Source organism: Amblyomma mixtum, chromosome 2 (assembly GCF_055824585.1).
Source record: "Amblyomma mixtum isolate Tamu chromosome 2, ASM5582458v1, whole genome shotgun sequence".
Taxonomy (NCBI): domain Eukaryota; kingdom Metazoa; phylum Arthropoda; class Arachnida; order Ixodida; family Ixodidae; genus Amblyomma; species Amblyomma mixtum.
The window spans coordinates 267,943,359-267,967,606 of record NC_143013.1 but is presented as its reverse complement, the minus strand read 5'-3'; the positions used below and the strand labels follow the sequence as shown (position 1 = coordinate 267,967,606).

The 24,248-nt window shown below is 46.4% G+C and overlaps 1 protein-coding gene across 6 annotated transcripts in view; it reads left to right on the top strand.

Moving 5' to 3' along the window:
* Positions 1–3,247: 3,247 nt before the first annotated feature.
* The window catches only part of Vps13D (vacuolar protein sorting 13D), a 111,632-nt gene continuing 90,631 nt past the window's right edge, over positions 3,248–24,248 (top strand). For all 6 annotated transcript variants that reach the window (XM_089573892.1, XM_089573888.1, XM_089573891.1 and 3 more), the window contains exons 1-15: positions 3,248–3,373; positions 3,801–3,905; positions 4,011–4,088; positions 4,190–4,302; positions 4,998–5,075; positions 5,794–5,898; positions 8,339–8,494; positions 8,934–9,065; positions 10,138–10,332; positions 11,357–11,457; positions 11,781–11,952; positions 14,748–14,837; positions 19,968–20,136; positions 22,343–22,490; positions 23,750–23,924. In XM_089573892.1, coding sequence (XP_089430018.1) covers positions 3,809–3,905; positions 4,011–4,088; positions 4,190–4,302; positions 4,998–5,075; positions 5,794–5,898; positions 8,339–8,494; positions 8,934–9,065; positions 10,138–10,332; positions 11,357–11,457; positions 11,781–11,952; positions 14,748–14,837; positions 19,968–20,136; positions 22,343–22,490; positions 23,750–23,924 — 1,809 coding nt within the window. In that variant the 5' untranslated portion in view covers positions 3,248–3,373; positions 3,801–3,808. The remainder of the gene's footprint in view (positions 3,374–3,800; positions 3,906–4,010; positions 4,089–4,189; positions 4,303–4,997; positions 5,076–5,793; positions 5,899–8,338; positions 8,495–8,933; positions 9,066–10,137; positions 10,333–11,356; positions 11,458–11,780; positions 11,953–14,747; positions 14,838–19,967; positions 20,137–22,342; positions 22,491–23,749; positions 23,925–24,248) is intronic.

The following is a 24,248-nucleotide window of genomic DNA, read 5'->3' as shown; positions in this document are numbered from 1 at the left end:
CTGTCATGAGACGGCGTCCACAGAAGGACGAGTGATCCTGGGTTATATTCATCTGCCCGGTGACAGCGGCCGTAGGCAGACTTCTGGGAAACTTGAGAGGCATGAAGCCGACTACTTGCTATTTGGAGCGCCAGCGTGGTCTGGGCGATGTCGTCCTGAGTGTAAGCAGTGGTGGGGACTGAAGAAGGCGGAATGAGTGCGTCCAAAGGCAAGGTGGGGTGCCTACCAAACAAAAGGTAGGAAGGGGAATAGCCTGTTCGGTCATGAAGGGAAAAGTTATATGCAAACGTCACATAAGGCAAGGCTGTGTCCCAATTTCGGTGGTCGGGTCAGATGTACATGGCTAACATGTCAGTGAGCGTGTGATTGAACCTTTCCGTAAGCCCGTTCGTTTGTGGATGGTAAGCTGTCACGAGCTGCTGCTGCATGTCACACGAACGAAGAATGTCATGAACTACTTTGGACAGAAAATAACGACCGCAGTCGGTCAGCAGTTGACGAGGGGCGCCATGGTGAAGAATGATGTCTTGTAGAAGAAAATCGGCAACATCGGTGGTGCAGCTGGTAGGCAAAGCATGCGTGATGGCGTACCAAGCCGTATAATCAGTTGCGACAGCGATCCACTTGTTGCCGGAGAGGGACATTGGAAAAGGGCGAAGAAGGTCAAGGCCAACACGGTGAAAAGGTTCCGGAGGTATGTCTATGGGTTGTAGAAGACCGGCAGGCAAAGTGGAGGGCCTTTTCTGACGTTGACACAGGTCGCAAGTGGCCAGGTCACGCTTGACGGAACGATACAGACCAGGCCAAAAGAAGCAGTACCGCACCCGAGCGTACGTGCAGGACACGCCAAGGTGGCCGGCTGTCGGCAGATCGTGCAATTCTTCAAGGACAGAAGAGCATAGACGTTGGGGTACGACGAGCAGCAGTGGAGGACTATCGGAGTGTAGGTTGCGGCGATACAAAATGCCATTCCGGAGCACATAATGATTCAGAGATGGAGATTGGTTTGCGGAATGGATGCCATCAAAGATAGGTCATAAATATGAGTCATGGCGCTGTTCGTTGGCAATATCGGTGAGATCAGAGATAGCAAAGAGGCAGGGCACGGTCTCAGCATCTTCTAGGTCAGGTGGCTCCACAGGGTATCGAGAGAAACAGTCAGCGTCCTGGCAATGACACCCTGACTTGTATATGACAGAGTATGAATATTCTAGGAGGCACAAAGCCCAGCGACCAAGGCAACCAGTGGGATCTTTTAGTGAAGACAGCTAACAGAGAGCGTGGTGATCAGTGACAACAGCGAATGAATGGCCGAACAGGTAGGGTCTTATTGTCCAGACAAGGGCGAGACACGCGCTTAGTAATGGAGTAATTTTGCTCTGCGGCGGAAAGTAGGCGGCTGGCATAAGCGATGACTCGATCTTGACCCCGTTGACGTTGGGCTAGCATGGCGCCAATCCCATATCCGGAGGCGTCAGTGTGAACCTCTGTGGGAGACGACGGGTCAAAACGGGCTAAGATGGGCGGAGCGGTCAGCAAATGAATGAGGGATGAAAATGAGTTCTCTTGAGCAGGGCCCCAGATAAAGGGGGTGTCGTTTTTAAGATAAGGTGTAGATGAGGGGACGAGCGATGCCGGCGAATTCTTTGATAAAGCAGCAAAAATACTAGCACAAGCCGACAAAGCTGTGCACATCTTTCGCCGACCTTGGAGGAGGAAAGTCCTTCACGGCTTGAATTTTGACGGGATCTGGGACGTACACCAGAAGCGTCAACAAGGTGTCCGAGATTAGTGAGTTGACGGTGACCGAACCTGCATTTTAGTGAGTTCAGCTAGAGTCCGGTGTTACGAAACACTGTCAGAACTTAGTTGTCGTCTTCGTCTCCTCCCACTCGTTCCATCGCTTATTGCCATCGTCATCTGCCCGCTTCAGTATTTTCAACACCATTCGGTTCATCACTTAAAAAGTGATGCAAGTGAATTTTCTCTACTCGTGACTGTTCAACAAAGCCTTTGGTGAACATACAAGCCCAGGCAGAAACCCAGGCACATACCAAGTGAGGATAATGTAAACTTGATCACAATTTGTGCAACAGTAGGACTTCATCCATTGTTTCAAAGTTTACAGCTTTGTTGAATTTTCGGTTTCTTTAAGACAGAGATTACTGTGGGTCCTGCATCAAGTCGGCTGTGTCTGTCACGGTCTATAGGCCATATGCCACCTTCACACGGAGTAAGCTCAGAGGGCATTCCAATTTAGTGCACGTGTTGAACTGCCATGTTTATCTGGGTCGATGTCTGCACTCACGTTCTTCTCCACGCATCTCTGCGCTTCACTTTCGATAATGATCTCCTGTGTGTGCTCAAAACAGCACATTGCGAGGAAATTTACGTTGATCTGGACGCCGCCGCATGCCGCCGTCTCCGGCAACGAAACGGCTCACGAGCTAGTGCGAAGTATATACCACCGGGCGACCCCTTAGGGTAAGGGAGCGGTGAGCGCATGGCAGAATGTGGGGAAATTACTCAGCCTTACAGATTGGAATGTAGGCTGGTACCCCCACCAGACCCGTCGTTAAATAATACGTGAACAGTCGTGTGGAGACGACTCTAACATACGTTCCCACACCCGGTCATGGCCGTATCAGACGATCGAGTTATCACACAGTGGGATGGGAGGGTTCCTCGACCGTATATGGAATGCCAAAATTCTCCTGGGAGGGTGCAAAATATAGACTCAAAAGAATACTAGGAGACCCTTCAGACCCATGGTCTTCGGACCCTAGTTCGGACCCTGAGCTGCCAGCTCCGCCTCGTCTGAGTACTGGCTGAAGAGGCCGCCGGGACACAAGGCCTCCCGGCCAGCATCTAAAGCAATGCCTCCTACCTCCACGGCCTAGTGCCGAGGCGGGTGGGGGAATGCATTTGGTTGGTTGGTTGGCCTCTGAACATTAAAAGTTCTTTCCTCCGCCTCCTCCTCCTCGAAACAGCAGTAGCATGTTGCATTCACAACAAAATAAATTTCTGCTGTGGGCCGCTGCTGTGTGCATGTGTGCGCCGGATGCGTCCGTGTGCACAGGTGCTTCACGTGTCACGGATAAGCAAACCCATTACACGGGCAGTAAAAACCAAAAAACCCCGTCGTTTCACAGCCAACAGTACATTTGATTTTCCCGCGCTTAATCAGTTTCGTTCTTCGAGAAAACGCGTGCTTGTTTCAGATGTCGCCTCTGTCGCTTTGTTATCATTTCGAAGGAGTTGCTCGAGAGCTGTACGAGTGCTGCGTTGCCCGTTTGGAGTGATGCTGGTATTGCTCCTGTCATGCCGTCATTGCAGTTTGTAAATATGCGAAGAGTAGAGGAAGAATCCTGAGGTAAAAAAGTGTTTCAAAACGTTACCACCGTTCTGTGGCCCTGGTGCGAGCGGGGTAATGAATGGATAAATCCAAAAAGAGTCTTGCCCGTGCTCGCCACTCACATGGCTTACGGACCGAGGAAAATGTGGGCTTGTCCTTGCGAAACCAGGCGTGTGCGAGTTTCCGCAATTTTGCGCTGGAATTAAGTATGCAGTGGCGCGGAGCGATGTAAATTGTGTCGCCCTTTAAGCAGTAGGGAACCGCAATCGGGCGGTGTTCGGGAAAGGTGAAGTTTTTTAGCGTTATTTCAAGCGTAGTATATGGGATCGCTGCAACCGGTCTCGATCTCTACATATCGACGATCGGTCAGCACCGTGAAACGTTCATGAAAAGCCTCAGTGAAATGTACGCGAGTTACAGTGTGTTCTGTTCTTCGTTTACGCAGGGGCAAGCATGTTGGAAGGTCTCGCCGCATGGGTTCTCAACACCTATGTTGGAGGTTACGTCGAGAACCTGAACACGCATCAGTTGTCAATTGGGCTGCTCAGAGGTCAGCTGTTTTAAACTTTCGAATGTCAATCCATTTCTCTGTCGCGTCTCTTGTTTACTCCGCGTCTCTACCTGCAATGCTGATTCTGCTTGCGTTATTTGGCAGGCCAAGTTGAATTGGAAAACCTACCGCTCAAGAAGGATGCGTTTCGACATTTGTTACTGCCGCTGGAAATCAAAGCGGGTAAATACATACGGATTTTGAGTTGTTGCTTGAGTGTTAATTTTTGAGGACATAAAAGAAATCCCCGGTCTGCTTTCTTTTTCTCTGACTCTTAAAAACAGGTTTCATTGGAAAGCTGAGCTTGAAAATTCCAGTGACAAGATTGCGTAGTGAGCCCTGGCTGATTACCATTGAGCAGCTGTACATAGTTATTGGACCAGTCTCTCTTGATGATGTAAGTTTTGTTCTGTTGTGTTCATATTTGCGCTTAAGCAGCTGAAATATGTAGGCAGATCAGCGCGTTGATCACCACAAACTGTGCCGCAAGTTTTATGTACCGGTAAGTACAGAATAAAGAAATTCAATGCAAAATTAGGTTTGCCATTTACTGTGTAAACATGCAAACATGACCATTAAGTATGCATCCATGGTTCACGATTCTTTGATAATGCAGCTTCTTTCTGTGACTGGTTCTTCCTCTTCACATGCAGTGTTGCTAAGATGCTCTTTTTTTACATCAGTACTTTCATGTGTATCAAAATTTGGTGTCATTAGTTTTTTTGGGGGTATTTTTCTCTTGTAGCTACTTTTGCTGTTTTACCTTTTGTAAGCCCTGAGCAGTGTCAGATGTGTTGTGAATAGTTAGTGTCTGCCACATTGTCAGTACTTGCACTTTTAAAAGTTCTAGGCATAATGTATACATTTTTTATAGCTTTGTTAATTGATAACTTCGTCTTTATGCCATGCAGTTGTAGTTATTGTTGAAAGCATTTGCAGTGGAGATTTGTTTAGCTGGATTTTTTCACGTGTACTGATGTGAAAGAGTTCTTCATATGGTGGTCACTTAGTCACTTATTAACTTCTATTGGAACTACTATTGGAAGACAGGAGGGTGTGCTTTAAATTTACAATGCTTTTCATCATTCGCAGTATGACGAAGCACGTGAAGAGCAAGTACTGCAAAATGCCAAAATTGCAAAGCTGGATGCTATGGAAGCCAAATGGAAGGTGAGCAACATTGTTGTGACATTTTGTTGTGCACTCTTTATAATTTAATTTTCCGTCTGCCATAATGTGCGCATTGTTTTCAGGATCATTATTGCCTGTCAGTTGATGAGTCAACCCATCTGTAATTTGTTATCCCCTGCTTGCGGTTATTCCTGTCACCCCTATTGTACAAGGAACTGGATGCTTTGCTACTACCTCTTTTAATCTTTGTATTTTGTTCATTTTGTAGTGGCTTCCCTGATTACATTATCTGCTGCGTGCTCGCGTGCCTGTGTTCCGGCTTGTACTCATGCCCTCACTATATGATACATCATATGTCTCTAATGCTCTGCTTTTGTGCCACCTTTAGTGTCCGGGCTTCTTCAGGCCTATTCATTGCCTGCAGCCTCACACTATATAACCATTAAAAAAAAAAAAAAAGATTTCAAAGTTGCTGGTCTCCTGGCCCTGGCAAACTTCTGCCCTCAGCCTCTGGGTTTTCAAGGCCCTTGTCCCATGTTGGCACTGTATTTCGATACAACTGAGAGTGTTGTGTATGTGCGAAAAATTAAAATTCCATTGCTTGCGATTATGGACTGACTGTATGCAGAAACTCAGCAACATTTGGAACATAAGTGAAGTTATAGCTGTCGTCTAGTGAGAGGAAAAGGAGTCTGTGTATGCATATGTAGTATACAGAGGCTTATTTTGGAAAATTTTTAATCTTCTTTTTGTACAGGCCAGTTACGAGTCAAAGCAGGAACCCTCATATTATGCATACTCGTATGCAGCATGGCTCACCTGTGGCACTTCAGTGATGACAAACATCGTAAAGAACCTTCAGGTGAGTGATTATTCATGGGTGACAGGAACTGCTTATATATGTGAATGAATGCGCCTTTGCCTCAGCAGTGATGAGATCCCAGTTTTAGTGGGTGGTGAAGGGGCACAGGAGGAGGCACAAAAGCTGGCGATTGCTACCCGTACCTTTTACGTATGTGAGGGGTTGTGTCAAAGCATAAGGCTGGGCTAGTTGGTGATTCATCTGTCTAGGAGAGCCGGTGTTTATGTCCCCACCTTGAGTAGACCGAAATACCTTGTGCCATCAGACCCTTTGGTCTCAGCTGCTGCCCTTGCGACATTAATCCCTTAGGCGAGCATTTTTATTTTATTTATTTATTATTAGTACCTCAAATGCCCCTTGGTGTGGGGTATTACATGAGGGATGGGCATAATGTTCAAGTGAAGAGTGGTTCGATGGCAGTCTTGAAGGAATGTGGGTCGGAGTGGTGCACAGCGTCGACAGGCAGTTTGTTCCAGTCCCGAGCGGTCTGAACAAAAAACGAACGAAGATGGGCTGTGGTCTGTGCTGGGGGTGGATAGACGGCTTTAGGATGGCTGGTGCGGCTTGACTGTCGATAAAGTGGTAAGATTGCTGAAACATTGAGTGGCGTATGGTAGAACTTGTGAAAAAGGCACAGCCTGAAGATGCAGCGTCGCTTTTCAAGATTAGTAAGATTAGCCCGTGATTTGAGTGCAGTGACACTGGAATGATGGGAGTAGTCTGAGAAAATAAACCTGGCAGCGCGATTTTGTAGAGCTTCGAGGGTGTTAGAAAGATTAGCTTGATGGGGATCCCAGACTGAGCATGCATATTCTATTTTAAGTCTGATAAATGTAAGATAAGTAAGTGTTTTCACGGATGCAGAGGCTAGGCCCAAGTTTCGACGGAGGCAACCAAGAGTGCAATTGGCTTCGTTAGTAATGTTCATTATATGCTCTGACCAGGTTAGTGTATCTGAAAGGGTGACGCCAAGGTATTTGTAAGAGTGGACAGATGAGATTACCGAGCCACAAATGGTGTAACTTGATGCCTGATAGTTTTTCCGACGGTGAAAGGAAAGCAAAGACATTTTCTTAGTGTTTAGGCACATTAACCATTTGTCGCACCAAGTTTCAATTCGTTTAAGGTCATCCTGTAAAATTCTAGAGTCAGAGGTGGTGTGGATGGGGCGATAAAGTATGCAGTCGTCTGCGAAAAGGCGGGTGTTTGAGGATATGTTACTAGGCAGGTCATTAATATAAATTAGAAACAGCAATGGTCCGAGTACTGTACCTTGGGGGACTCCGGAGAGGACTGGAGAAAAAGACGAGGAGCGATTGTTAGCGTACACAAATTGCTTTCGGTTCGTAAGGAAATTGTTCCATTATCGCGAGAAGTTTGAAAATTTGTGCATATATATGCGGAACCCCCGTTTCAGAAAATAGCATGAATGGCTGAAAAACTTTAGGGTGGCACACGCTCGTGCACTTACATACTCACTAAATTTGAGTCCTGTTATTCAAAAAAACATTTATGTCCAAGTAGAAATATTCCTTATCATCTGAAGATGTTTCTGCAATGAAAACTTCGCTGTAATGTTAATAAACATTCCACCACGTGAGGGAAGAAAAAAGTTGCAGCCCTAGACAACACTTCCTACATGCACTGCAGAACTTTGGGGTGTCCATTTTTATTTCTTGTTTTTGAAAATCGACCCTTTTTCAAGGCATGATATGGTCCTACAGATCTATCCAGCAGGGATTTCAAATCTTCGCCATTACTTACTTTGTGAAAACAGCTCTAGACACTTCAAAAATTATTTTAAGTCACCTGCACAAACGTGGATGCCGTGCCACAAAAGGTTGAAATCATATCATTCAATGTTTATGTTTTCATGTTTATGTTGTTAATACACCATACGTATACTTCTTTTCCAGAGAAGGAAACCAATTACATTTATGTTTTCAAGGAATATAGTGCAGTTTTTGTAATTTATTTTGTTTACTGACTTTCATGGCCATGTGGGTGGAAGATCTAGGAAAATTTGTTATAATTGTTTAGTTTTCTCTTGATTTCGTGTAGAATGAACCAACTAGTTTCCATGTTCTGCTTGCAGTCCTTCATACATGTGAGCATCATCAAGCATTAGAGTATATGTTGGGGAAGCCATCAGAGTTTAATGTAGCTTGTACAAGTTCATTACATTGAACACTAAATCTGGGTGTAAAAACATATGTCTGCCATCTTGTTTGCAACAGAAAACATCATATCGAATAATCTGTTTCGATGACACCAGCTGAGTTCACCCTAAGTGCCACTTTTACTTTTGTTTTTGAAACACAGGAACTGCAGGAGTACAGAAATTTCAGTGCACTAGCAGGAATACATTCCTATATACTCTTCTTTTGCTTCTGATGCTTAGAAAATACTGAGGTTGCAACTTTAGAGTCTTGTTCTGCAGTTCAAGATCAAAGACATCCACATCAGGTATGAAGATGGCTGTACAGATCCTCAAAACCCATTCGGTTGTGGCATCACCATCCAGACTTTGTCATCTCAGGCAGCTGCAACAGCTCCAGCAACAGCTGCAGCATCAGCACCATCAACGGCAGATGACGTATGTGGTCTTTTTCTGCTTAGTTTTTTGTTAACTCTCGGTAAAGATTTCTGTTTGCTAGCAACAGCTTGGACTCACTATTCAGCACTGGCCTGATGAATAGCTGAATGAAAATCCATTTTAAACACGTAGAGGAGTCAGTCTTTTGATGCTGAGCTCTCTGCTGTTTTATTTTGCAGTTTTTATCATTGTTGTTTTAGCTGTATAAGGTTTTCTTGTGCTGTTAGTGAATCTGATGAACCCTTTTAATGCATGGTAAATTTTATCAACTCCTCTTGTTTATAATTGTTGACTCAGTAAGAAAGGAAAGTGCCCTGTTTTTCCCTGGAACATAAAAAAAACCTGAATGCACTTAATACCATCAAGTGTTCTTGCAGAGCTTGAGGTTAGGTATCAATGTTTGTTTTTATAACACGTTGCAATTTTCTTATTATTACAGGCTGCCTCGCAGGCGTCAGCCTCTGAACCCGCAGATGATGTTGCCAACCAATCGGTACAGCTCAGTGGGTTTGCAGTCTACTGGGACAGTGATGTGACCCTGTTGGGAGACTTGGACATCCTTGCGATGGCCGTAGGTTGAGCCACGATACTTGTATGCTGATGTCGTGTTTGCATCATGTTCACCGAACAAGTGCAGAGTTTTGGTAAATTCACACGTCAGTGTAATCAGGCAAGCCATGCTTGTTTGACTCATCTTTTAGCTAGGCCCTTTTAGCTAGCTTCAGTGCAATGAAGGATGGAGAGCTTGGCTGTAGATTGTAGCATTTGTTGTCCTGGTATTTAAAATTAATAATTAGCCGAGCACACTCTATGTAGTATAGGATACTGCCTCCGAAGTTGAGAAAGATAAATAGTGTTGTGCAAATGGATTGTCTTGTCCTGTAGCTAAGTTTCTCCCAGCCCTTACCTTGCAAATGAAAAGTGACTTGCAAATAATTTGTTTTGTGTTTCCCTGGCTCTCCGGGCTCATTTTCATGGTTGCTATGCCTGCAGTGGTCTTGAATTGCAAAAACTGCGTTGGTATGCCGCTTCAATGGTGTAGCTGCTTAGTTTTTTTTTGTGTTGAGCAAGGTGGTGCCAAGCCATTAAAGAGACACCGAGGACAGTGCCATTCAATTTTTGTTCTTAGTAAAAACTGATTCTATGTCTGTTCCTGGTTATGCTGGTGTTGGTCTAGAAACAAAAGAAATGGTTATTGCTGAGAAAATTAGGTTTAAAATTTTCCCGCCACCCTATTCAAACTTGTGATGTCAAGACCGAAAAAGAACTCTGTGATCACAGTTTTGAAGTGAATGGCGATGTAGCCCAGCCTCCGTGATCTGCGTACAAAAAACTCTTGAGACCCCTGAGTTTTGTTGCAAAATCAGCCAGGGCTGGTGGTGCTTGTATTTCAGTGCCTTTCCTAGCTTATAAAAGTTACTTTTTCAGCAAATGTAGCGTATTTGTTATTAGTAGAATGCTTCAGTCTATCAGTACCAGCCAATCTCAATTTGTTCTCAGTTTATCTTTAACTGCACTGCAAGCATCTTATGCTTGCACCTGCTATTTGCAACTTCGTAGACTGGCATTTCTCCATTTCAGTGGCGCCCTTCGTCTTGTGTGTTCACGTCTCACATTTTCTGTTGATTGCTTTTCCGATGCAGGAAGCCATGAAGAAGCAGCAGACGCATGTGCTGAGCAGTGCACGAAGTGTGAAGCCACACGCATACCTGCTGGCGACCACCAGCTTCCAAGCACAAATCTCGCGAAACTGCTCTCCGCAGCCCCTCAGGGTCCGGTCAAAACCACGTCTCACCTGCAACCTGCAGCTGGACAAGTTCTCCGTCACCCTCAATGAGGTGCGTGTGTGTGTGTGTGCGAAAAATTTTTTCCTGCCCCTAAAAACAAGGATTTCAAATCTGGGTTCTAACTTCATTTTATTTATTTTTCTTTTGTTTTACTTGAAAATATGGTAGGCTAGTTATTTGGCCCAGTCAAGAATGGTTACAAAAACAAACTGGAGAAAAGGACAAACAGAATGACGTAAACAACAGAAAGGCACAGCAAAGGCTCTGCGGCAGAAATGCATTCAAGTTCTGCAATAAAATTGCTATGCACCAAACAGCAAGAAGTACCTAGTTCTGCAATAGATCACACTGCAGTAAACAAAGGCTCAACCACAGAAACAATGCTCTAGTTCTGTAACAAAATTGCATGACAAAAACATCTGAGAAGGTAAATAATTCCAGTCCTCTATAACGCTTGGAGTGTGGGGTGGAGGGAACTGTACTTTAAGCTGTCTCTTTTGTTTTTGAGAAGATGAGTGACCTCGTGGAAGTTAGGTGACGTGGTAGTGGTGCTTACCACAGAAAGCATGGTTGGGAACTGCTAATTGTCTGCAGTTACGAAAGACATTAGAAACAGCTGGGGCTTGTCTTGCGGAGATTTTGAGCTGAGCAACAGACTAATGTAGCATGCAGAAGTAATATTAGGGCAATGTTAGGGTATGTTACTGTTGTTGCTTGGGTAGCGTGAAAGAATCTCATCGTCATCCCTTTCTCTTGCTGTCTTTTATGTTTTGTTGTTAGTGTGTGTTTAGTGTCCCAAAGCTGCACATGGGTCATGGACACCATAGTGGAGGGCTCCATGTTAATCTCGACCACCTGGGGGTGTTTTTGATGTGCACTGAGATCTCGCAGCAAATGACTGTTTTCGCATTTTGCCTGCATCAAAGTGCGGGTGCCTTCATGGGACTCTTTGGTGCTGGGATCCTGTGACCTTGGGTTTAGCATCACAGCATTTCGGTGCCAGTAGCCACTGTGTCACTGGGGCAGGTTTCATGCGTTGTGCTGGCTATTTTATGTTTTTCTCTTGTTCTTCTAGGAGCAATACCGACAGATGGTGTTTTGCCTGAAAGAACTGGAAAGGATCGATGTGTCATGGAAGTACAGGCGGTGGCGACCGTCTGTTGCGGTCAGCGGAAAGTAAGTGGCAGCTTCTACTCTCTTGGTCTTGTGCTTCCGACTTGAAATGGTCTGAAAGCTATTTATCGAATTCTATACGGAACCCACTTCTTCCATTAAAATGGTGCAGCTTCAGAGCCAGCATATATACTGTTAGTATTCTTTGATCTTTGGTGTTGGCACATGTCATATGAATCTCCTGATGGAAGCTAGGAATGCATTATTTTTTGAGATGGAAGAAAGTGGAAAAAGATGGAAAGATGCCTATGAGCGACTGTACTAAATTTAAGCTGTACCTGCAGGAAGTTGAGAATCTCTCATCACGCTCTTGCTCTGCTGTGCAGTGCAAGTCTGTGGTGGCAGTTTGCATCACAGGCGCACGTTCATCATCTGACCAAGAAGCGCAGTCAGGCCACCTGGGAGTTCGCTCTTCAGCGTGCCAGGCAAGTCAAAAGCTACGTGGATGTCTACTACTGCCACCTGACAAAGCCAGAGTGCCTCACCCCTGAAATGCAGGCAAGAAACCATTTTCTCAGCTGCTGTGTTTGTGTCTCTCTATATTTTATTTATTTATTTATTTATTTATGTATACTATCAACCCTCATTTGAGGGTCATTACAGGGAGGGAAAATGAAGGAAAAAAATGCATATATGCACAAGAATGAACAAGCCTCTTGGAGCATTCAATACAAGAGAGCATAAAAATGCAACACAATTCACACCAATGTACAGCCACCTGCTATACAAAAAGAAATATTTGACAGTCAGTTACGCGCACATCTACAGGAATCCCATGCCTTAGACAGAATCCCCAAGTGCATTCAGGAATGCTGCTACACCTGCAGACTCAGCAACATGAGCGGGCAGTTTATTCCAGTGCTCATTAGCATCCGGAAAGAATGAGCAGCGAAAGATGTTAGTTCGAGTCAAGTATGGCCGAATCGCTTTGTGGTGATTAAGGCGGGAGCTCAGTCTACCTGGAGGCTGCAGATATTTTTTTTTATTGATGTTAATTTCCCCGTGAATGATTTGATAAAGTATTTTTAATCTCTTCCTTTTACGTCTTCTTTCTAATGTCTCTAGACTGCAAGAGTTTAACATCTCCGTTACCGGATCTGTTTTTCTATATTTTGAACAAATAAATCTTGCCGCACGCCTTTGAACCTTTTCTATTTCCGTTGAAAGAATCTTTTGGTGAGGAGACCATACTACAGATGCATATTCTAGGGAGGGCCGTATGAGAGATTTGTATGCTAAAAGTTTGACATCTTTCGTACCTCTCCCCAGCTTTCCTCTTAGAAAATGCAGTCTTTATGTGCCACCGCACACACATTTTCGACATGATTGTGCCAACTTAGGTTGTGAGAAATTGACACCCCCAGATACTTGAACATTAACCAAATCGTGGCCTGTAATATTGTATTGAAAAGAAATTATATTTTGTTTGTTAGTTATATGGGTAAATGTGGTCTTCAATTGAAGTTAATTTTGATTTCCCATTTCTCACACAAAAGTGCAAAAAAGCCTGCAGGTTTTGGTTAATGTTAATCTGATCTCCTTCAGATGTGATAGGTGCATAATTGAGGCAATCATCCACAAACAGTTTTAGTTTAACAGAATTTCCAACAGCAGCTACTCCGTCATGGATATAAACTAGAAACAGCAGTGGCCCCAGCACAGAACCCTGTGGCAGACCAGAATATACATCTAAAAAGCCAGGCTTGCAACTGTCAACACGTACCGCCTGTTTGCGTTTAGCCATCCTGTTCATGTGTCATCATTAGATAAGAACCTTATTGTGTCCTAGTTGTATGGCCTAGATATTGTCTCCTTATTGAGAGATATGCACTCTAACCCAGATCGTGATGTGTGCTTGGCGTGTGTTCGTAGAAATTGGCTGATCTGCATGGTCACTGAGAAAAAAAACAACAAATGTTTGGAGTTTTTTTTTGCATTGAAGATTGTATTTGGCCTCCAGGGTTGCTAGTCTAGTTTATTAGCCATATAAATACCGTATTTTCTGATGTACAAGACGCACCCTTGTATAAGACGCACCCGCCATATATGCAGGCTGTCATTGAAAAAATTGGTATATAAGATGCACCTGTGTATAAGACGCACCCCAATTTACCCAGTTAGGCTAGTGAGGCTTAATTAAACATGCTTATGCAACCATCGCAAAATGCACCGTACGTGTGAGAAGTTCTTAAGCAACGCTAAGTGATCGAAAAAGGCAACACTCACGCCATACCAGCCCACGTTTTAGCACGAACGAAAAAAAAGCGAAAGAACTCTCTTTATGTCCATAAGAATTTATTTTTACGTAAAACCTTCAAAGTCTTCATCTTCGGATGCGCTATCGAAAAGGCAACACGTCTGAAGCATTCTCTTCGCACTTCGTACTTGCAAACGGTGACTAAAAAAAAATATCGGCTTCTCTTGGCTTGTCTTGACAATGGCGAGAAGCGCGACTGTCGCCATCTTTTGGCATTTCACATTACCTTTGCTTGAGGCCTCTGAAACGGCCGCGTGTTTAAGATCCCGGAAGTGGTCAACCCCGCCGTTTCATGATAAAGTTCACCTAAAAAAGTTGCGCACGGCGGTCTCCGTATTGAAGTATTAACCATGTTACAACCGCGTTATTGGTAGTAATATTTCTTCGGTGAAAAAAGCTTGAACATGAACGTGAGTAATTTCTGAACTCGCAAAAAAAACCGGAAAATTCGCATATAAGACGCACCCTTGTATAGGACGCACCAGCAAGATATTTGAAAAAAAAAACCGCGTCTTATACACCGGAAAATACGGTACATTCCTCCTCTGCTTTGTGACTCGGGAGGTGGCTGGCATAGACCGGCTGAACCGAAAACTGGGCGAGTTGGTGAACGTTCAACATTATGTACAGCGCGAAAAACGAAGACAGGAGTGCACAATGTGTCCCATTTCTTTTATAAATGAGCTAAGTAGTTTTGGGTGTACTTCGAATAGTTGGCATATAGTTAGGAAGTCAGTGTTTCACTAAAGGAAGAGAGCAGTGGGAATCAGGCTGCTGGAACATGAAGCTGATTTCAGTGTGCTGTCACTCTGGGCACGAAGGTGAGTAAAGCTTTGCGATTTTCATCTGAGGGCCATAAGAGACTGCATTGCTTCTAATCAGGCTACTAAGCAGTTCAGCTGTGAAGCTTGTGCATTGTACATACATGCCTCAGCAAGTGTTAGTGTTTTTAGTTGTACTGTTCATTTTGCAATTGTAGTGGTATTTATGGCTTCCACTTCTCATATCTTTTGCGTCTCTTATTTTTTTTCTCTAGAAAGAGAAGAACATGCTGGAGCAGCAGCTGGAGTTTGAAACACTGTTGTCTCTTCGAGAACTAGTCATACAGAAAGTGCGCAGAGAACAGGTAATCCAGTCCACTTTGCTTGCTTCCAGGCTGCTGGGCTTCGTTATAGTTTGAGCAAGTTGTGAAACTTGCTGTGTGCAACCTAAACTGTTACTTTATTGGACAGGTGTAATATGTTTTGAGTTATGATGGAAGGTCAACATTTTGGTTTTGGTCTAATCTGGGCCAGATTTAGTGTTGGGAGGACCAATGCGGGGTGGAAGGTGTCTCTTAATAGTTTCTTTTCTAAACAAACACTGCATGTTTAGTAAGTAGCCAAATTGCCAGACAGCATCCTGAGAGCTATGCCTTGACCAACAACTGATATACAGTGAAAGCTCGTTAATTCGAACCTCAATAATTCGAATTTCGGATAATTCGAATTTCGGATAATTCGAATTTCGGATAATTCGAACTACACTGCTTGGTCCGGCCAAGCTCCATAGAGATCTGTGTATAAAAAAGCCCATTAATTCAAAAGCAAGTCGGTTCCGCTACGGATAATTCGAACTACGCGCCGCCGCGCCTGTGTGGCTTTGCACACAGCACGTGGCAAAAAAAAAAAAAGCATCTCCGTATAGTTAGAGGCTGCCCAAGTCCTAAATGGGGACAGAAGATGGAACCAGATAAAACCGTGGATGAGTGGTTAAAGCCTATATGGCGCCATCACCGGCGCGGCGGCCGGCGGCACCGGAGGTAGGGGTTGGCGGCGGCGGCTGCCTACCCTCTTTTCCGCTCAACCTCGGGAACTCGCAACTAAATACTCGTTAATTCGAGGCTTGTTAATTCGGAAATATGGATAAGTACTGTCGGCGCGGTGCCAGCCAACGCCCGTGAAAGGCTATGACTTCTGATGGGCGCTACAAATTACGTGCGAAAAACTTTTTTTTTTCTTTGCGAGTGTCGTCTATCCTTCCACCCATCAGTCTCCAACGGAAGCACACGGTCCGCTGCGATCATGAAGTATCGTTCGCTGCAAAAGGCGTTTGCTGCTGCTATCGCGTGTTCCAATGATTGAGTGGCAGTAGATGGCATCCGCCCCAATCGCCCATGGCACAATAAGGCAAACGTACTGAAAATGAGGCTTGCACAACCGAACAAGCGTTGGCACTCTGCCAAGTTCGCTTCCCGCTTGCTAGAGCTAACGCCAAAAGTAAACACACCATGATGTTATCGCTGCGCAGCATCTTGGTGCGCCGCCAAGAAATGCGTTGTGGACCGTGACGGCGCGAAACGGAGGGACGCAATTTTTTTTTCAAATTCTTTGGCAAAAAAAGAATCGGGGGTGGGTGGATTCATTATGCGAGTGGGTTCGTTACGCGAGTAAATACGGTGCTGTTGTGTCCCCGTATTGCTTTTGTGTGTGTGCGCCCCCTCCTAACGACCACTCGCATTCCCCTCCTAACGACAGTTCGCATCCTCCTCCTAACGACCACTCAATCCTCCTCCTAACGACACTTGCCCCTCGTCGCACGCTGTCACCCGATGCCCCCCCACGGTGCGCCCCCGCACCCTCCTCCTGTTCGGGGAAGCCACTCCCTCCCGTGGACGCTACTCCGCTCCCTCCTTTCTTCGGGCGGCCAGTTCGGCTCCTGCCTCGGTCGACGCTGGTCGCACCCTCATTGGCTTTAAATAAACGAAGTCTAAAAGTACCGTGTGCGTCTTTCGCTGCATTCAACACAGCGACCGGACACGACAGTGGCGACGAGAAAGGGGATTCGACCCGCGCTACGCAACGCTATTGACAAGCCATGGCTACGCGAGGGTTTCCCAATCAGATACCAGAGTTCAACGGCTCATCGTGGTCATCGTGGGTTGGACGCCTTCAGTTCTACTTTGAAGCTAACAACATCACAGACCCAGCCTTGAAGAGGGCCAACCTGCTGACGCTGTGCGGGGAGCAGACCTACGATACTGTCTGCGCCCTTATTCAGCCAAGCACACCAGCGGCAGTGTCTTACGACGACATCGTAAAAGCGCTGCAAAAGCACTACGACCCAAGGCCATCCGAGGTCTACAGCCGGGCTCGCTTCCAACGACGAGATCAACTGGAAGGAGAAACTGTGAGCGCCTACGTAGCCGCGCTCAAGAAGCTCGCTGCCGACTGCAATTTTGGAACGCTGTCGACAACAGCTACCGGGCAGGAGGGAGACGCAGCTTCTTCTGCTAACACCACCATGCTTCCCTTGGACGTGATGTTACGCGACAGATTTGTGTGCGGACTGAGTGACGAGTCACTGCAGCAGCGCCTGTTCGCTGAGAAGGACCTCACATTCAGCAAAGCTTACGACATCGCCGTTCGAGCGGAGAGCGCCGGTCACCAGCAGAGAGGGATTCGCCGGAACACCGAGCCGGTACACCAGACAAGCAACCAGGTGCGCAAGCCTTCTGTTGTTGTAAAATCGGTCAAAAAGGCACAACGCTGCTGGCGGTGTGACGACCAACACAACCCCCAGGGATGTCGATTCCAGTCAGCCACGTGTAATTTTTGCCACAAGCGAGGGCATATCGAAAGAGCATGCATTACGAAACGGAGACTTGCCAAGATAAAGTCACCTTCCCAGCCTAATCACAGCGTCAACGCCTCAGAGAATACGCCGCTATCTGATCTCCATGGAACAACATCAGCAACACCATCTGTGTTGTACGACCTGAACACCATGAATCTCGGCACGCGACCGAAGATTTTTACAGAAGTAAGCGTACATCACCAGCTGATTAAGTTCGAGGTGGACTCCGGCGCAGCCTGTACTCTGATCAGTGAGGACACGTTCCGAACTTCATGGCCATCTGACGCACCCGCCCTGCAACAAGACGACACGCACCTGCGAACGTGGTCAGGACAGAATCTGCCACTATTGGGCTCTGCCAACGTGCAGGTTAACTACAACGGCCAGACCCATACGCTACCTCTGCTTGTTGTGAAGGGCACAGGATCAAGCCTTCTAGGGAGAAACTGGTTTTCTCCACTAGGCGTGATGATATGCGGTAAACATCAAAACGCCGATGCGCTAAGCCGTCTGCCACTAGACGCAACTGTTGACGAACCATTTCCACCAGGAGACGTTCTGATGTTCGAAGCACTGCCAGAACCTCCGCTTACAGCAGGCACAGTTGCAGCATCTACGCAGAAGTGCGCAGCTCTCCGGCTAGTTTACACAGCTGTTCAACAAGGCAACGTGCATAAACTCAAAGGGGACAACTTCGACGCTTACCGCAGGCGAGCTACAGAGTTGAGCACCCATCGCGGCTGCATCATATTTGGGTCCCGAGTTGTGATGCCGAGAGAACTACGCGCACAAGCTATGTCTCTCATCCACGCCGGACATCGGGGCATCGTTGCAATGAAAAAGTGTGCCAGAAGCTACATGTGGTGGCCTGGCATTGACAACGACATCGAAACAGTGGTGCGAGAATGCAAGCCTTGCCAGAGCAGCCGGAGCGCCCCGCCGAAAGCTCCTGTCCCAGAATGGGAAAAGCCAGACACACCATGGCACACACTGCACATTGATTTTGCAGGACCAATTGAGGGCTGCACTTTCCTTGTGGTCGTAGATGCCTACACAAAGTGGCTTGAGATAAGGCAAATGGGACAGACGACTTCGGCAGCAGTCATTGACAACCTCCGATCACTATTTGCAACGTTCGGCCTGCCGCGCAAGGTAGTGTCGGACAACGGAACACCGTTTGTGTCTGCGGAGATCCTCAAGTTTTATCGCGACAACGGGATCTCATCAGTCACATCGGCCCCCTACCACCCAGCGACAAACGGACAAGCCGAGCGCTACGTAGCCGAGCTAAAACGCGCCCTTGAAAGAGATCAGACAGGCTCACTGCAGCGCCGCCTTGCGCGCTTTCTCTTCAAGCAGCACACGACGGTTCAGAGCACAACAGGCCAGACCCCCTCGAAAATGATGTTCGAGCGTGAAATGCGAACCCAGCTCACAGCCATCCTCCCCGAGCCAAAGGCAGAGACGTTCCGGGAAGAAAAAGCAATTCCGCGCTGCGGCACGCTTAATGAGGGGCAGCGCGTCCTCGCCCGACAGTTTCTGAAAAAGCCACGCTGGGAGGAAGCTACAATTGTCAGACGCATAGGCCTGCGCTCTTGGCTCGTCAACATACATGGCACAGTAGCACGCCGACATCTCAACCAGCTGCGTAGATTTACGACGCCGTCTGAGAGCTGTCCGCCAGCGGAGAGAACACGTGCACCATCTTCACACATAGCCTGGCACCTCTTCCCGGAAGAAGAGACTTCGCCCAGGACCCTAGGAGACACAGCGAACAACAGCCAGCCTACAAGTGTTTCTCCCCCGAGCGCACAAAGCCAGCGCGCCTCCACGCGTGAGCGCCGACCCCCTGCACGATACCAGGCAACTTTCTAAGGGGGAAGGAAGTGTTGTGTCCCCGTATTGCTTTTGTGTGTGTGCGCCCCCTCCTAACGACCACTCGCATTCCCCTCCTAACGACAGTTCGCATCCTCCTCCTAACGACCACTCAATCCTCCTCCTAACGACACTTGCCCCTCGTCGCACGCTGTCACCCGATGCCCCCCCAACGGTGCGCCCCCGCACCCTCCTCCTGTTCGGGGAAGCCACTCCCTCCCGTGGACGCTACTCCGCTCCCTCCTTTCTTCGGGCGGCCAGTTCGGCTCCTGCCTCGGTCGACGCTGGTCGCACCCTCATTGGCTTTAAATAAACGAAGTCTAAAAGTACCGTGTGCGTCTTTCGCTGCATTCAACACAGCGACCGGACACGACAGGTGCATATACCGTAATGCAAATGGTAATGCAAATGGTTCTTGCCGGTTTTTTCGCGGCCATTCGATAATTCGAACATCGGATAATTCGAACTTTTTACCCGTTCCCGTGAAGTTCGAATTAACGAGCTTTTACTGTACCTAGCAAACACACTGATATTGTAAAGATTTTCGCTGGTTCGTGTGACTTTAGTGTGGAGAGGTTCTACTTCATTTTCATGACATGATTTCCTTGGCCTAATCAAGTGCTGTTGAGTGCAGTTAATTGCCCAGGCACCCTTTTCCAGGTTTAGGAGGATTTCTCTATCTGCATTGTCCCTTCCAGCTCTGTGCATAAAGCTGTTTGTTCCGTACTGTGGTAACTTGTAACATGCTCGCCGCTCTTGTGCCCAGTCGTCTTGGTCTGCTGGGCCCAGAGGTCAGGGCCTCCTCCAGTACTGGTTCCCCGGCTGGACCGGCTGGTACACAAAGCAGGAAGAGGCACCGCAGCCGCCCTCAACCGAGGACGAGGCATCGGATGATGATGCTTCATCCATCAGCACAACACTGACAACTCAGATTGGTAAGCACTTACCATACTCTCTTTATTTGGTGCCTATTTTTTATGCCGTGTCCACATCTACACTCCAGTGTCCAGCACTTTCTGAATTGATTCTTGAGCCTTGTCATGGCCATTCCGAATTTCAGTTGCAATGAGTACGCTCGCATATGAAGCAAAGGATGACGACTTTCTTTTGTTTCATTTCTGAGGGCAGCAATGGGCACTGGAGCTTTTATAAGGCATGTCATTGGTTGAATGTGACATTACGGTTACTGCGGAGAGGGTGCAGTGTCGCGAGGCCAATATTTGTAGCCTGTGCTCTACCAGGCAATTACCAGAGACATTACATGCGGTATGATGATATGAAAGTCAAAATATGATCAAATGAAATGCAAACGGGGTAACTGTAACGGGAAAACACGAACACAAGATTAATAGCTGCTAGAGAGGAAGTGCAGGCAAGGTAAACTAACATTTTCATGCAGCGGTCTTTGCGCTATTGAAGTGAAATTTAGGTACCATGGTATTTAGTCTCTCTCAACTAATATCTTATTGTTTCTTGCTCCTGTTGCAAATGTCTTGGTTACTTTTCATTTGACGCTGAGAGCACAATGGACTCCCATTCAGACGAACTCGTTTGAGATGAATTCTCAGATTAGGGGAAGAATGTAAAAGCCTTTGTTTTGTTTCCCATAGACGCAGTTAATAAAAAGAAGTCCACGTGAGATGAACTGCTTCACGCACCTTTCGGTTAAGATGAACTTTCACAGTAATCACGAACCACGGTGACTACTGCGTGGATCGCTATTTGTGGGTGGACCACGCACTACTCTCGAGGCTGGCAAGAAAACAAAGAAATTGACTGGACGATCATGAAACCTCATGCGAGAAAGCTGCAATAGCAGTTGGATTTACCGCCAGTGATTAATTTGGTGCTTTACTCTGATGAGTTCTTTTACTCTAAGCTGAGACTTCACACATGTGACAGAATTTTTCTGTCCGGTGAAAGTGAGTGGAGGTATGTGGGTGGGTAGGTGGCCCCCAGTTAGGGGAGAGGGATGAGAAGATAGCCGGTGGGTCATGTTTCTGGAGGGCAGCATTGCATCTTTCAGTTCGGTTTCACCGGCACCTTTTCATTCCGCTGCAGCGTGGGCTTCTAATTGATAAAGGTAGATGTGTTGGTTGGATGACATGAGCCTGTTTTGTGCGCTCACTGTTCATTCCATGCATAGTGCAATAAATGCTGTCTTTGCAATTATCTTTTCACTACATGGCCACTTTGTTCGTTGTTTTCATGTAAGAAATACTTGGTCACACCTGCCATTCACATATCTTTTTTGAGGGCACTTCTGATGAGGCAAGCATATTCTCATCTAGTCCCTTTTTGGTCTGTCTTAAGGGAAGTCCACCTTACGTGCAACTGTTCTAGAAAGGCGTACTGAGTGAAGGGGGAACAGCAGAAACGCTTCCTTGCATCAGAACAAGACATAGTCACCCAGGTGTAGTACTTGGCCACCACCTCCCATATGAATTTATCAATTAACCCCCAGCCTTAAGTCCCCAGCAGGTGCTGAGCAACTGAGAAAGCAGCGGTCAGACCTGTTGTGCAGCAATGGGTGCTAAGAATCTGTGGACAGGACAGCCTGCCATTGGAAGGTGCAGAGGATAGGGCTCCAGCTGCACCTGTTACTTGGCTCATAAAGATGATGATGATAGTCATAGCTGTCAGTATGTCTAAATATCTATATACAAATGCTTTAAATTCCAGTATGCTGCACATCACCAGCATGTGTTGAAATAGATTGTCTTGGCTCCCACCTCTGTCATGATTGCAGCAGTAGGTGTGATCATCATTTCAAAAATGAATTCTGGAAGTGGTTTGTTTATTTTACATAATATACTATTGTTACCCTGTGGCGCAAACTGTATTTCACTTTTTTAAATGCAGAAGGTGCTGTGATAGCATTTTTTTAATGAGTATACTTTGCAAAGCAGCCATTATAGATTGTGAGCTGGGAATATGTTCTGTGAAACTGAACTCAAGTCTGGTGGTCGTTGCCAGTTAGAGCTCTGCCTTGTAGGCAATGGAAACATGGCTACTTTCAGTGGTGACTTGTGCATAGGCCAGCTACACTTGCTGCTCGCCGTATTTGTAGGATTTCATTGCCTACTTCAATCACTGTGATAAAGAACAGGTTGATGCTGAACATTGCCTTCTCTTTTGCAGAGGAGGAAATTCTTGATGCCCTGGACAGCGTGGACCAGGACACCTTCCTGATGCGTGATGCAGTGCTTGCACGGGTCTGCTTCTCGCTCAGCCAATGCGGGGTCACACTGGTCGGACGACATCAGGCTGCACCAAGTCTGGGAGCGGGGTGAGTTGTGAAGGAAGGCAGCTTACCGGCCAGAGCTGTTTTCAGTCTGCTGTTGGCAGTGTGCCGTTGGCAGTGTGCCGTTGGCAGTGTGCTGTTTGCAGTGTGCTGCTTGCAGTGTGCTGTTTGCAGTGCTGTTTACTTCAGGTTCATGGAGCTCAGAGTTTTGTGTTTGGCTTATTCTCCTATGTTGCCTGTGTGGACCATGTCACCCTTCCTGGACTTGAGCCTCTCTCCTGCAGCTGCGCCTTTCTGGCATAATTTTGCTTGCTGTTGTGTGCTTTTTTTTTTCCCTTTATGTGGCTTCTGCTGAGAGACGGGGGCTGCTTCGCACTGTGCAATTGTGGTTGGTAACAGTTTGTCATTTGTAACAGCATGGAGAGTACTGAATCAGACCAATTTGGGCAGCGATAGAAGGGTCTTCATACCGTACAGGTGTAGCCGCTTGCAACATCAGCTCTTGTGACTAGACTGACATTCCTGGCCTGAAAAGTGGTACTTGGCAGTGCATGAAACCAGCTACGGGGAGTGAGCGCGCTGCAGCTTGTCGAGAAAAGCGCGCTCGGGGCAGCATTCCACGATCTGCACTTGGTTGTCGGGTGCAGCTAGGGAGCACGGAAGGAATGTTGCTCATTTTCAATTTTTCCTTCAGTATGTCACACCATCCATTCTCCAGTAAGAAGTGGCTGAAGTAGCATTTATTAGAATGTCTAGCAAATGCCTTTCAATATGCAAAAGAATTATGATCAAAAAGCATGTTTCGAAATGTCTATTACCAGCTTACATTTCTTCATAACAACATTTAGTAAGCACACTTGTCGTGTAATCGTTGAGTCAAACAATGCTATAGAATTTCTAAGTAATTATGAAAGAACCACCTTGCGTGATATCTTTTCGTGATCATGTTTTGTGAAAAGCACTCGTTTTTTTTGTTTAGACTAACATAATTTGTATTCGAAAGTATTTCGTTTGATAACAGCTAAATTTTATTGTTCTTACTCACTTTGTGACCTAGAACTTTGTATTTGTGTGCCTCCAGTACAGCTACTTGACATCAGTTATCTGTAAGTTGGTTTCAAAGGAGGAGGGGGAAAAAACTTGTATTTAACCAATGGTAGATTGGTAGCTCGTCGCCATCCTCTTCGAGGGGTGTTAGTACTTTCAGTTTCTGCAGTTTCTGCAGTTTCTGCAGTGCTTTCAATTTCTACAAGAGTCGGCTCCTGTCCTCTGATTTTTTTTCTTTGTTTTTTTTTGTTATGCAGAGATGAGGTCATGCAGCCCTTGGTGGAGCTCCGCTTTACGGATGTCACCGTTGATGTGGAGAGCCGGCCACGGTTTGGGTCCTTCCTGTTTGCGGCACGGCTTGGCTCGTTGCACCTGCAGGACCGCACGGCGCCCCATTCAGCCTACCCATATGTGCTGTCACCGCATGCTGTTGTGAGTTGCGTTGAGGAAGTCTCAGATGCTAGCACTTTCACCGTTGTACTACGTCTAAGAACTGAACTATTAAGCACCTAATGTTATTTCCTCTGCGTAAATAGTGCAGGGATATCTTGGGCACAAGGTACGTATTGCAAGCGTTCAGAGTGGTAGCGTTATTGTACCAGGGCCTTATAAATTTGTTCAGTCTGCGCTTGCATTTGTCTGAACTGCCCAGGACTGTCGGCATAACATGTCTTTTTTTTTTTAAATTTCATAAAAGTACTTTTTATTTATGTTGGTATTTAAATTGTAGTGTAGTAGACTGGTGCAAAATGGTGC